Consider the following 14022-nt stretch of genomic DNA (forward strand, 5'->3'; position numbering starts at 1 on the left):
ATTCCCAGGAATATTTTGCTACTTGTATAAATTCCCCCAACTAATAAAACTATATGGAATACATCCTATGTAACTGCCTTTGATTTTTTCCCTGTTTTTTACATATTGCTGAGAGCATTAAAATTCAACAACTGGAAATTAAATGCAATCCTTTCTCTCAGTTTTAAATACATCTTGCAAGTCTCCTGTGGTTAAGCCTTCCAAGCAGTTTCTCCTTTTGAAGAGTTCTGCAAACCCAAGGGCTGCAAACAGAATCACCTGCCCTACTGCCACAGAAAGCTGAACTTATCTCTCCTAAATCTAAAATCCTCCACCTGAATGAGACAGCAATAAGCAGGCATGGCAGAATCTGCAGGTGCTCCTGACCTTCCCTTGGAAAACTCAAATTCTGAACAGACTCCCAAGCAGCCAAGATGCTTAAAAATTCCTGTAATTCACAGCAGTGAAAATATTGCATTAGTCATCAATATTTGCCACATTCACATCCCTGCCTCAAGATATTTCCACTAAGCCTGTGCTAAACTCCATGATTACAGTTTATAAAGAGATATATATATATATATATATATGTATATATACATTCAAGCCAGGAAAAGTAACCCTGCCCAGCAGGGTTACAGCATAGGAAGAGTGTGGATGTGTTACACTACAGTGAAATCAGCATATACACCCCAAAATTGAAAGACATTATGAAAAAAATTACTTCTAAACCATTTTAAAAAATGCATCTTTCTCAAAATAGTGTTAAATATGAGCCATGATCACAGAGACTTTCATGACAGAACTAAAATCCTCATAGCCAAAATTCAACTGAACAACAATTCTTACTATTGTTGTTTTAAAGCAATGATGCTCAGTGTGTTTTACAAAAGGGCTAGTTTGGGCAGGAAAAAGGGGAAAAAAGTCTCCCCAAAACCCAGGAACAAGACAAAGTGCAAGTATATTCCAGAAATCTTTGTGAAGCACAGATGCCAAAGACATGTTTTATACACTATTGGACAATATTTACTTGCTGAAACCTTTTGCATTTACTTCTAACAGCAAAGACATGTTTTATACTATTGGACAATATTTACTTGCTGAAACCTTGGTTCTAATATTAAATGCATCTCAAGGAATCTCAATGATATTACACACTTAACTAGGTTAAGATGACATCAGAAGACATTCAGAATTCCCCCTGTGAACCCCCCAAAAGCACTGAATTATTTTGGCAAGAGTACTCCCAGTTTATACAACAGTGAAGCAAATCTGTTCTACATTCTGTTTCTATATTCTCTATAATCTGCTTTTTATGCCCCCATTTCAAAACCAGTCTCTCTATAATGTTTAAATTTTCAGGTTTGCCCTCAAAAAAAACAAACCAAAAAATAAAACAAAACCTCCAACAAATAAATCTGTATTAAATGCTAATGTAGGGGAGAAGTTAAAGTAATGTTAAGTAATATAGCTTGTACTTCATGCATTTTTTTAAATATGGTATATGACTTTTCTGAATGGAAAAAATGAAAACTCCCTAATGTGGATTAGAATCAGCTGCTTAAGGGAAGGAAATGGTTGCACATGATCTCCAAAACAGGATGTGAAAGGACACTGAAAAAGTGTCTTTACATAGAGAGAAATTTGACCACTGCTTGTCTTACAAACTAAAGAAATATATCTAAATAATGCAAAACTCACTAATCTGCTCTTATTTTATTAGAATAAACAGGGAAACCTGAGGTATCAAAACATTTTGTATTTTAAAAGTAAAGTCATAATTTTAATTTCCTCTTTTTTCCTCCTATTTCTCCATCTTTACTGAAATCAGACACTTGCAAAAAAGAAGACTGAAATCACTCAGGCCCAAAAAAGAAGGTTACTCTACATAAGATGGGAAAGAGGAGGGGAAAAAACCCATTCTTGTATGAAAACTACTCTTCTGACCCAGTAAAATCACCAGCAAATTAAGTGTAGGCAGCTCAGACCCTGAGAACTAACTCTGATGTTGCTGACAGCAGCTGGAATTTGCTGTGGTCTGAGTACATAATAAAAGTTATCGACTAAAAAGAGAAAAAAGGGTGATTTAGTGCTATGATTAGAGATATTTGCTGATCAAATGTTACTCAGGTTTCAAGAGCACAGTGAGTGTTCAAACATGCTGTACTAACAGCAATTCTTTTACAATACAGACCATTGCCCCTCCATTGCCCTTCAACAAATATTCTTATGAATCTGTTGTTCCATTTTTGTTTACAAAGACCAGTAACTCTGCTCTGACAGGACTGAATATGGAGAAAGCCAAGCGAAAACTTATTTCCTTCCCCAAAGACTGAATACTTGGAAAATAGTAATAACATTTTCTTACCTCCTTCTCCAAATATACTTTCTTATCATCCAGTGTATTATAAAGAGTAAAAAACTGCTTCGTTTCTTTGTGAGTTGCTGAGACTACAAACAAAAAAAAAAAAAAAAAGGGGTAGAATAATAAAAGAATATGAGGTAAAATGGAATCTGTAAAAATACTCTGTAGACTTTCTATAACATTTTCCACTATCAATAATGGAACACAGTCACCAATGTACATGCAGAGGGAACATCCTTGCAGAGTTTCTCTCAGCAGGGTTCCAGCTATCATCTCTTATAAGAACAACACAGCTCAGTGTCTAAATTAAGCCCCAACTGCTGACAGCCCTTTCTGCCAGCCCATGCTGGCACCATCAGCTGCCTGTTTGTGCTTCCTTCCCAAGCTGTACCCTGCCACCACCCAGGCAGATGTGCTGCTCACAGTGGCCTTGCCTGGGTTGTTGGAGGGGCACAGCCTCAGCAGGGACAGGGAAGAGCAGATAATTTTGGTAGCACTGTGCGGGGAAAAAAGTGCATTAGACTATAAATGTCAAGCTACACATGTGCAAGATGCCCAACAGAGCTTTTGCTGTTTTTAAGTATTTTTATCTTCTTTATCATCTATGTGTGGTGATAGAATTAATACTTTCTGGTTTAGGTGGTTAAAGCAGATGTTGGTCAGAGCTCAGCTGGGAAGGCAAGGCTCAGACATGCCTTCCCACTGGGCCTACAAGATGATACTCAAATCTGCTGAGTGTTCCTCTAGCCTTTAGTTCTTCAATGCCTAAGGAAATCCAATATATTTCTGACTCCCAAGGAAAGAGTTCAACAGGCAGCAAAGTAATTCTGGCTAGAAACCACAAGCTGGAAAAAATGTATGGGTTAAAAATGATAAACCTTGGTGAAATCTTGCTCATTAGCCTGGGATTTGTAGAACTGCTGCCTAATGAAAGAGGCCTGTCCCAAAGCATTTCCTTCATGCACCCCCTTTTGTTCTTCCAGCAGCTCTGGTAGTCACAAGTCTTTCATGAGAGGATTCCACAAAACAACTCAGAAAACCTTTCAACATTTCACCTGTGTTGGAAAGTTGTGCCAGCTTATGGAACACACCAGAACCCATGCAGGGTAAAACAAAGGGACAAGAGGAAGAGGGAACCAATTGGTTCATTGATTCTCTTAAACATTTTCAAAGGAAGAGACTCAGTTAGGTCAAAACCAAAACACTGAATATTGTAACTGAAAAGGATTCTGGTACAAAAATCACAAAATCACTAATGTTTGAGGTTAGTGCTGAAGATTGTCCTGTCTAAGCCCTTGAAGCAAAGCTCAAAAAAAACCATGTTTTGGCAACTAAAGATAACCTGAATCTGGCTAAATGAGAAGCCTCTAAGTACCTCTAAAAATACAATAATTCACAGAAAAACTTGCTACAGATTTCCACCTAATTTCTCTAGAAGCCTAGCCTGTGCAATGCAGGTTCCCAACCACAACTGAGCAGTGTGTTATCCTGAGATACTACTCACACTTTGTACTTTAGGAAACAAAGTCCCATAAAATTCAAAGCGTCTTAAATCCACACCCAAAGCTGCCCAAGTCTCTTTGATGCTAGTCTCTCTGTACTTCAGATATAAAGGAAGCTCCATCTTTTGAGCAGGTAGCTCTGACCACACATGACAGAGAATTAGACATGACAGAGAACGTGCAGAAATTTTAAGGAAAAACAACAAAGTTCTTTATAGCTGGACTTGATTAAATGAACTGCATGGCACAGCAAAGAGGGGGGAAGAAGTACTGGACTTGTACTCACATCTATTCCATGTATTTGGACAATCCATGTGGAGGACAGCACAGAACTGTGCCACTGGAGATGCCTCACCAGGGCAGGGGATTTGGATCCCAACTCAGATAACCAGTTTGGAACTGCTCACCCTTCCAGAGCTTGCTTCACACATATATTAATAAATGCAGAATGCCTCTGAATCATTAGCTAGGTTTTCTTATGCTAGCACTCAAGCCAGTTAAATATACACCAGTAAGCATACTGGTCTGTTATCAGTTTAGTGGAACAACTTTGAAATTTTATTCCATTTGCACCTTTTCCAATTTTATAATTTCTGGTCATAACAGCTAAAGACAATTTGTATTCTCCTCCTACAAAGATATGGCAGGATTGTGTTAATTAAAAATGAAAGAAACCAACCCCTCAAGAGAATGTTTGTACTTCTTGACATAGTTTGGTTCAGAACCAGTTACATCATGTCAGTGGAAACAAAAACAATCTAATGGTAAGGCAAATTAATTAAACATGATTCAAACTTACAGCAATTCTCATTTGTAAATGGTGAATTAAGGACTTTCAGAACATACTGGCCATTAACCTAAATGATAGAACCTGCTGCAGACAAAATTTCATCCAGAGATCTTGTGCACTGAGTTTCACCCTCTGGAAGATTCTTAAAGCCCAGCTTACAAAACCTCAAAAATATTCTGCGTAACATGAATACCAAAAACCATTAAAATACCACCAAATGAGTAGGTGCTGTTGTTACATGCCATATGCTTAAAATGCAACTGCCCTCCTTTCAGGGCTTTAGCCTTCAGCAGGATGGTCCTGCTTGATATACATACCCTGACTGTAAAGTTCAATAAATCTCTTCTGATACTGTGTGAGCTCAGCTCGGCTGGGTACTTCATCAATCTTGCGCTGTAAAATGGCTATTTCTCTGTTTCTTCGTGCCTGAATAGAAAGTTAGGAGGGAGAAAACAAAGCCTCTTCTTGTTCTCTTCTTAAAATGGATGAAGCCCCCCCAGCAATACTTTGTTATTAAATAATTGATTTTAAAAACAAAAAGTTTTGGCTAAGGATCCAATTTTTTTTTTTTTTTGCAATTGATTTGTGACAGAAACACTTGTTAAAATTAGAACAAGACAAAGAATTAGAAGCTACAAGATAAGACAAACATCAGCAATTTTGTACAAGTAAGGACACAAAGAGTAACTCACCAGTAGCAGGCGGATCTTCTGAAGTTTCTCTTTCTCAGCTTTGTACTGCTGTTCTATAATCTTATTTGGCTCCTGAAAGTTGAGAACCCAAAACAATTGTGTATTACAGTAGCATATCAGAGCTGCAGTGAAAAAATGGGCAGATTTGGTTTGTTTTGTGGTTTTGCCTACCTGTGGCTCCCACAATATCACTGCCATTTATTGTTTGGGGTTTTTTAAAATAATAATTCATTACCTGTTTTAAAAGCCTAACATTATTTACTCTAAACAAGGGCATTTAGATGGTTTTTAACTTCTGATATTTTTAAGAGTTATCAATAGCTTTTGCACTGCTTCACACCAGTCACACTTTAAATGAAAATACAAATCCAAAGATTGTCAGTACCCCTTGTCTGAGTGCTTATACTTTGATTCAGTGGTGGGGTTAAGAATAAACAAGACACCTAAACAGAACGTAAACCCTCTGACATGTGGTCTAAACTTCCTGCAGTGTGAACTTCAAGCTAACTTTTTCTTGCTAAAAAATTTAAGATTTCAATTTGCACTTTAATTTTTTTTCATGCTGTGTTGAGGAGGACAGCAGCATCATAGAAGTTGTAATCTGCCTTGTTCCAGAGGTATGAATGCATCAAATGTTTACCCACTGAAAATAAAGTCATTGAAGCTTTTCCTTCTCTGTTCATTCATTATTCATTGCCATCAGTCTGGATGCACTTGTGTTAAAGTCTAACTTCTGACAGCTGCTCACTGCATGCAGTGCACCGAGCCACTGAAAGCTCATGCTTCCATCCTTCAGATAACCCCACTTCTAAGAAAAAAAAAAACCAAACCAGACATTCTTTCTGAGGAAGACATGTTTCTGTCAGAGATATGCACAGCTTTTAGCACAACACCCAGAGATTCTTCTCTGGTACTACAAAGAAAGAAGAAAAAGGCACAAAAGCATCTACAAGCAGAGTCCCATGGATTCTGCAAAAAGAACAGATAATGCTGTTGCTGTTTGCAGACTCTTGTATTTCTAGGACTATTAGCCTGAACTATGGCTTTACAGAGCTTTTTAAATATCCCAGCAGATACTTTAAGGCTTACCAGAATGTTCCAGAAGTCAGAAAGACTTAAACAAATATTCCCAAATGCAATCTGAAAATTGGAACTTGGACTTTTGCTATTACCTGTTCCTCCCCATCTTCTGCTGCTTCGGCTTTCAGAGTCTCAATATTTTGTTGTAGTCTCTCCATTTCTTCCTTTAAAACAAGAAAAAGTTGATTTATTTTTGATTTTTTTTTTAACTGAGACCTCTTCTCTTAAGAGGGGAGGGAAGAATCTTGACAATACAACTTCTAACAAAATTTCAGAGCTGACCACACACATAATATTTAAATTTGGAAGACTGAACAGCATTCCCTGCTTAAGGGTATTAAGGAAGGCCACACCAGCTTGGATCCTTCCTCACTCCTCCCTGATCCAGGGGTGCTAATATTCACCACAAACCTGGAGTTAGCAGTACCTGGGGGTGTGGGACAGATGTCAGACAGGCACACACAGCACAGCAACACACCAGGAAAGTGCTTATTTACCAAGTTTTAAATGAATCCTTCCAGGAGACACTGGAACTTACCCTACAATGTGCTTTGAACTCTTGCTCTTGGCTTTTTAGGTTTTCATTCATGGCCACCAGTGCTCGCAGACTCTGTAATATGCTAAATTTGAAGATCCAGTAAACTATGTTAGATTTTTAGTTTCTAATTTAAACAGATTGAAAATTAACATATATTAAAACAAGCTTAGTTCTAAATAAATTTACAATAAAACCTGGGTAAATTAAAACCAAATATCAGCACTGATATACCAAGGTCAAAATAAAGATGGAGTGTTACACTGAATTTTCTGATGGCTTTGTTATGTTTTAGCCTCATTATTGTGAAAGTTTTGAGAGAATTCTATTTAATTTATGTGAGATGAAGGCTTCAAATATGAACAAAATAAATCAAGAATGCATCATCTACTTGTCAGATGTGTCTAGGGTTCTTCTGCTTTAAACACCTACAATTATTTTGAACTACAGACTGACACTTTTCATTCTGACTGAATCCTATTGCAGTATTTCCCTGTCTCTGGAAAGCAAGCTGGAGAATAATTTAATTTTTAAATTTTAGTTATTTGTTAAGGCTGACAAACCAAGAAACATTGAATGATTCATTTTAAAACCATCATTTTTCAGAATTTCAAAGATAACAAAGGAAGAAACTTACCTAGAATCTGCTTGGGATTCTATTGTTTCTAAGGCTGCCAATTCCTTGTCCAGCTTTTCACTGTAACTCTTAACCTAAGGGTTAATTAATAATAAATTAATACTAAATTGATTGATAATAAATTGACTCTCCCACACCATGAGATCAGTGAGTTAAGTTGGCAAACACCTTCAGTGTTTAATATATCCCTTCACAAACAAAATTTCTCAAAAAAGTTTCAGCTACAAACAACACAGAAAAAAACAAAGATTACCTCTGTTAATGTCTTTTTTGCTTTGGTACATTTTGCCTGCAGATCAGCACATTTAGCTTGCAACTGTTACAAAAGACAAAAAAAAAAAGAGTTGGATCTGTTGGATCTATATTCACACTAATTACACCTGTAATGGAGAACAGAGAATATTTGAGCTGCTCATAATGGTTGTCTGTCAAACAGCAGGCCAAGCATAACAAACACTGTCTTTTCCTGTCAGCTACTCCTGCATCTGATAGCAAGAATTCTGACTGAATATTTAATTACTAATAGCAAACATTTACCACCTGATCCTTTAGGTGTATAAAGTCCCAGAATAAACAACAGCTTTTCCAAAATAGAGGCCAACAGAATGGTGACTTATTGGACAGAATTTCTGCTAAACTGCTCAAACTTTTCTAGCCTGGTTGTACTGGCCTACTTTCACACCAAGCTAAGAATGAGTCCCATTTTATACTTCTCCAGATAAGTCAGGGCAATTCAAGACTTGCACAGAAGCACCATGGCACCAAAGCACAGACACTTCCACATCAAATAACCAAGCTGCTTTATGGTTTTCCTCTATGTAACTATGAAAAGTCTAATAAGGCAGTGAGCAGAATATGTATCATAAATATTAGATATTTCACTTGTCAATTAATTTACAGAAGCTAATTTTAGAAGAACATCCTTCTTTAAATTTCTCATTATTTAAGATTGCAAATAGTAACAACAAAAATAGGACATGGTTTACAAAGTGGAGCAAAAGTGAGCAAACAGGAAATGCACATGTCGCTCAGTTCCACCCCCTTTCATGTTGCTTTTAGTTTGCTATTCACAACACAGAGCTGTGAGTTAATGCTCCACTCTTCCCTTTCCAAAGCCAAATTTATAAAAATAAAGATTGGTTTTTGTTTTTCATAATTTTTCACCAATAATTCACCAATAAATTTTATTCTAAGTAACTGAAAAAAATTTAAGTCTGCAGTCTACATCTCATGAAAACTGACATGAATTGTTAGTTTTGAGAAATCTTGCCAAAATTTATTGCAGTATTGAAGCCAGAACTCCATAAATATTTTTCAAAAGACCGGGTTCTTGACTGTCACTGATTTCAAAAGCTGCTTTTGGCAAGTGGTAAATGAAATTCAGCCAGGAAATTCTTAGTTTAGTAAAGTGATAAAAGGATTATATTTGGCTTACAGCTGTCAGTACATTTTTTCCCCATATAAAAACAGCACTGAGATTGTTATGCACTGAAAACAAGCTGCACAGAATTAAAGGGCCCTCAACTGTTAAAATGGCAAAATCATGGTCCTTCCCAAAATTAAGACTGAGCTAACTGCCCCAAGAACACAAAGAACACAACCTGTTCTCACAATCCAAGGGCAATGCAAGCAAGACATTCAGAGAAATCAGTGCTCAGCATGACAAGTTGCCGGTGCAGAAGATGGCTTGCAGGTATTTTCTGGACGGCAAAAACTTTGTGATCAACCACTTTTATCAATGTTTTCTTCTTTACTACACACACTATATTTACCTCTTCGAGGAGTTTGGTTTTCTGCAAAATCTGCTTGTTGAGAGATGCCACCTTCCTTCTGTGCTGCTGGGCAGCTACAGAAGCACCATGGCACCAAAGCACAGACACTTCCACATCAAATAACCAAGCTGCTTTATGGTTTTCCTCTATGTAACTATGAAAAGTCTAATAAGGCAGTGAGCAGAATATGTATCATAAATATTAGATATTTCACTTGTCAATTAATTTACAGAAGCTAATTTTAGAAGAACATCCTTCTTTAAATTTCTCATTATTTAAGATTGCAAATAGTAACAACAAAAATAGGACATGGTTTACAAAGTGGAGCAAAAGTGAGCAAACAGGAAATGCACATGTCGCTCAGTTCCACCCCCTTTCATGTTGCTTTTAGTTTGCTATTCACAACACAGAGCTGTGAGTTAATGCTCCACTCTTCCCTTTCCAAAGCCAAATTTATAAAAATAAAGATTGGTTTTTGTTTTTCATAATTTTTCACCAATAATTCACCAATAAATTTTATTCTAAGTAACTGAAAAAAATTTAAGTCTGCAGTCTACATCTCATGAAAACTGACATGAATTGTTAGTTTTGAGAAATCTTGCCAAAATTTATTGCAGTATTGAAGCCAGAACTCCATAAATATTTTTCAAAAGACCGGGTTCTTGACTGTCACTGATTTCAAAAGCTGCTTTTGGCAAGTGGTAAATGAAATTCAGCCAGGAAATTCTTAGTTTAGTAAAGTGATAAAAGGATTATATTTGGCTTACAGCTGTCAGTACATTTTTTCCCCATATAAAAACAGCACTGAGATTGTTATGCACTGAAAACAAGCTGCACAGAATTAAAGGGCCCTCAACTGTTAAAATGGCAAAATCATGGTCCTTCCCAAAATTAAGGCTGAGCTAACTGCCCCAAGAACACAACCTGTTCTCACAATCCAAGGGCAATGCAAGCAAGACATTCAGAGAAATCAGTGCTCAGCATGACAAGTTGCCGGTGCAGAAGATGGCTTGCAGGTATTTTCTGGACGGCAAAAACTTTGTGATCAACCACTTTTATCAATGTTTTCTTCTTTACTACACACACTATATTTACCTCTTCGAGGAGTTTGGTTTTCTGCAAAATCTGCTTGTTGAGAGATGCCACCTTCCTTCTGTGCTGCTGGGCAGCTCCAAGCCTTTCTGGTCGCTCCTCAGCAGAAAGCTCAGATTGCTGAAAAACCAATAACAACAGCCATTTGGACCTCACAGCATTGTTTTCTGCTTCTACAGAAGCTCAGGAAATACCAAAGTGGGACACACCTGTGATATTCCTCATCAAGAACTGTGTCCCACTATCCAAAAGAATGACTCACATCCGAATGATTTACCTCATATCAAAATAATGAAGCCGCTGAACAACTAAATTATATTCCAAAATTTACATGTAAAGTAAGCTAAAAAAGTCAGTTGCCCTGGGACAGGTGGAAAATACTGCAGTGCACTAGAAGATAGACAATTTTTTTGCATCAGCATTATGGTTAAACCTGGTAGAGTTCTTCAATGGAAAAAATACAAGCATACCAAAAACCACCTTAAGCTGCAGTAACTTGTTGAATCAGAGATGTTCCACACCCCAGCAAGTAGCTCCAGAATTTTCACAAGCCTTGAACAATAGTGTATTCTGAAACAGAGGCTTGGATGCATCTCCACGCTGAATGACAATGGCATACTCAGTGTATGTAAAAATCTCTGGGGTTTTTTATGTGTGAGCACATGTATTGCTGACACCAGCCTCTGAGAACTACTCAGTCCAGCATGCATTGCCAGGAGCATCTCATAAATGTATAACAGAGACAGCAATATGGATCCAGCCTCCTCTTCTCTCTGAATTGTGAAAGCAAAGCTGACAGAAACATTCTTTACAAAAAATAACATTTAGAATAGAAATTGTATATTTGCAGTAGACAAAAGAATCATTAAAAACCAGTGATATCTTGATCTCTAAGGGATTATTTGCCTAAAAATTAATTGTACCTTTTGAAAGTCTTCACTTTGATACTTACATCCATCTGTTTTTGTAATTTGCTTCATGCACTCAGACTTCTTTTTTTCACTTAATCCATTTTCCAATATTTCACTAGAAAATCAGTTAATTTTCAAGTACCTCAAGTGCTAATTTATAGTCTGTCAAAGACTTCAATACTAAGTGCTTTTTGAATAATTACCAAATGCTGACAACTGCTACAATGCATAATCAGCTAAAATGCTACAAGAAGTGTGATATACTCTTCACTCCTATTTGCTCCTGGTTCCACTCCAGGCAGATGGGTAAGCAGCTTAATTTTAAATGAAAATAAGAGGCAAAGCCTGTATTCCTCCTCTACATTTTCTATGTAATTCATATTGAAGAGCAGCTTAATGATCTGTTATCTTTTTACATCCACAGCAAGAAAAGACCAATTCTGATGGCTCAACCCAACAATTCAGAAGCTTTCTCTGCTTTTGTTTCTAGGAAGGGAAGAAATTACTCTAAGCAACACCTGTGACCCTGAACTACTCAACAAATATACACTCAGTCTTACTTATTCCTCTCACTATTTAGTCAAATCACATTCCTTCATCATGTTATGCATTCCAAAACCTTATCCTTCTCACCACAGATTTAGCCTCTTACATGCATAAGATACAAATGGAGAAAAATGGAAATGCAAGAGAAAGAAACATGAGGTAAACCAGTCTGAGACTAATTTTTGCAGAAATAGTAAAAATCCATGTAGTACAGCTTTGGCATTAAAAAAAAAAAAAGTGGATCATATTTCAAGAAGTGAACTTTACATCTTGCTTTTGGAAAATGGGAAAGAACAATCACTAATGTCTGTGACTGTTTAAAGATGATCAATTTGCTACTCATTCATAATTTTCTGCCAATATTTTCAGAAGGTGAGGAACAACACTACAATCCTTCCTTCAGTTCACCCAGCAGGTTAACATGGCAAAAGAATGGAGGGGCAAATGCAGAAAATTCTAAGCATGGATCTTATGCAAAAATGCCTTTGTAAGAAAGGTCCTGGCCCATGGCAACATCAGACCTCGAATTTGGCTTGTCAGGTATCTTTACTGGGCTTGTGGTAAGACAAAACTCTGGTAAACAAATAAGCACTGCTGTGTTTCTCAGGTTATGTACAGTTACCAGGGGCTAAGACTATTAGAATTATATCCAAACATTGCTGATGCTTCAATAAACCCTTTGATAACATCCTTAATTCTCTTCCTGGTGCATGCATACGTGCACAGAAGTTCTAGTTTTTTTATCACATCCCATAGATTTGAAAAGTGATATATTTTTGGTTTGACTTGAATCAGTTCTTACTTTTCAGAGTATTAATCATAGCTCTACTATAATAGTCAAGGTCCGGCTCCCTTCTCTCAGAACAGAAGAAATGTAACATTGAAATATGACCCTTGGGCTTCTGTTCTTCCAATCTTTTATAATAAAGAAAGGCCAAGAATTTGCTGTTGAGCTATAGGGTTTATCTCCAAAATGGGAAAGCTCCATACCTCAAATGTGTCAACAAAAAGGAAGAAATATGAGAAGACTATTGGACAAGTAAGAGCGACCTATAACTCATATCTGGCAGTGATGTATTGGATGCATTAATTGCTTGAAGAGCCAGATTTTCTTTTCACATTACTGCAAAAAACAATCACAGCTGAACACAGTAACTGGAGCAAACACACACATTTAATTGCTTTGACTTCTCAAAGCAACAAAGGTTGGGTTTGATGAGATGAGATTCAAAACTTGAGATCCAGGGCATGGCTGACAACTGGAGTCCAGTGCAAACATCTGGAAATCTGAGTGGAGGAGGCATACACTTTTCTCTGAGCAGGCCCACAGAGCTGTATTTCTGTGCTTAACACTGAACATTTTAAAGCATATCAAGAATTTAGGCCTCTAGTTTGAATAGATACAACTCAGGCCCCTCTTCATCCATGAAAGCATTTAGGCAGGTGCTTAAACCCAAATTAGTCACAAATGCAATTTAGGGATATGTATTATCACACCAAAAGCCTGGGTATGTTTAACTCTGAACTCTGCCTGTGCTGCTGCCCACAGCATGTATTAAATAGTGTGTTTCAAGAGAATCATGGCAATGAAGTTGGCAGCTTCAAGCCTAAATTAAAAAGCTATCAAACACCATGTTGTTAAACCCACTCAGGTAACACACTTACCTTCTCAGCATATTCAGACACAATTTGCTTGATCTCATCTGACTGGAGCCCAACAATCTGGCCAACTGTGCTTGCTGTCAGTTTGCCCTGCAATTGTATCAAGAAAATTCTTGGAGCTTTGGAACTGCCTGCACTTTTACATGATAATTTCCAATAAGTTCTAATGCTAAACAGAAATTTGCACAATGAGTAAAAATCCCTAATCATAAGAAAAGTCCGGGAAACATTCTACCCCCCAAACCTAATTTTGCTGATAGAAATGTCTCACTTAAATCCTTTTAGCAAATTTTTATTCATATTTCAGAAACGAAATTTTTATTCTTTATACTGAATTTTGCATTTGCTTAATAAACCTCTAAGCATCCAGACATGTGCAAGAATTCACCTTTAAACTGCATGCATGTATAAAACCAGTTTTCAAACAGAACTGAATTCTACAATGGATTTCTTGTAGAA

The 14022-nt window shown here is 37.0% G+C and overlaps 1 protein-coding gene across 1 annotated transcript in view; it reads right to left on the minus strand.

The window, feature by feature from the left end:
• The window catches only part of CCDC93 (coiled-coil domain containing 93), a 34595-nt gene that overhangs the window by 4927 nt on the left and 15646 nt on the right, over positions 1–14022 (minus strand). Inside the window, exons 11-19 of the mRNA XM_041473290.1 lie at positions 13567–13653; positions 10448–10564; positions 7834–7896; positions 7581–7654; positions 6947–7028; positions 6501–6572; positions 5329–5400; positions 4954–5062; positions 2348–2430 (exon numbers count right to left, since the gene is read on the minus strand). Coding sequence (XP_041329224.1) covers positions 2348–2430; positions 4954–5062; positions 5329–5400; positions 6501–6572; positions 6947–7028; positions 7581–7654; positions 7834–7896; positions 10448–10564; positions 13567–13653 — 759 coding nt within the window. The remainder of the gene's footprint in view (positions 1–2347; positions 2431–4953; positions 5063–5328; positions 5401–6500; positions 6573–6946; positions 7029–7580; positions 7655–7833; positions 7897–10447; positions 10565–13566; positions 13654–14022) is intronic.

Source organism: Pyrgilauda ruficollis, unplaced genomic scaffold (genome assembly GCF_017590135.1).
Source record: "Pyrgilauda ruficollis isolate IOZ18807 unplaced genomic scaffold, ASM1759013v1 scaffold3, whole genome shotgun sequence".
NCBI classification, from domain to species: domain Eukaryota; kingdom Metazoa; phylum Chordata; class Aves; order Passeriformes; family Passeridae; genus Pyrgilauda; species Pyrgilauda ruficollis.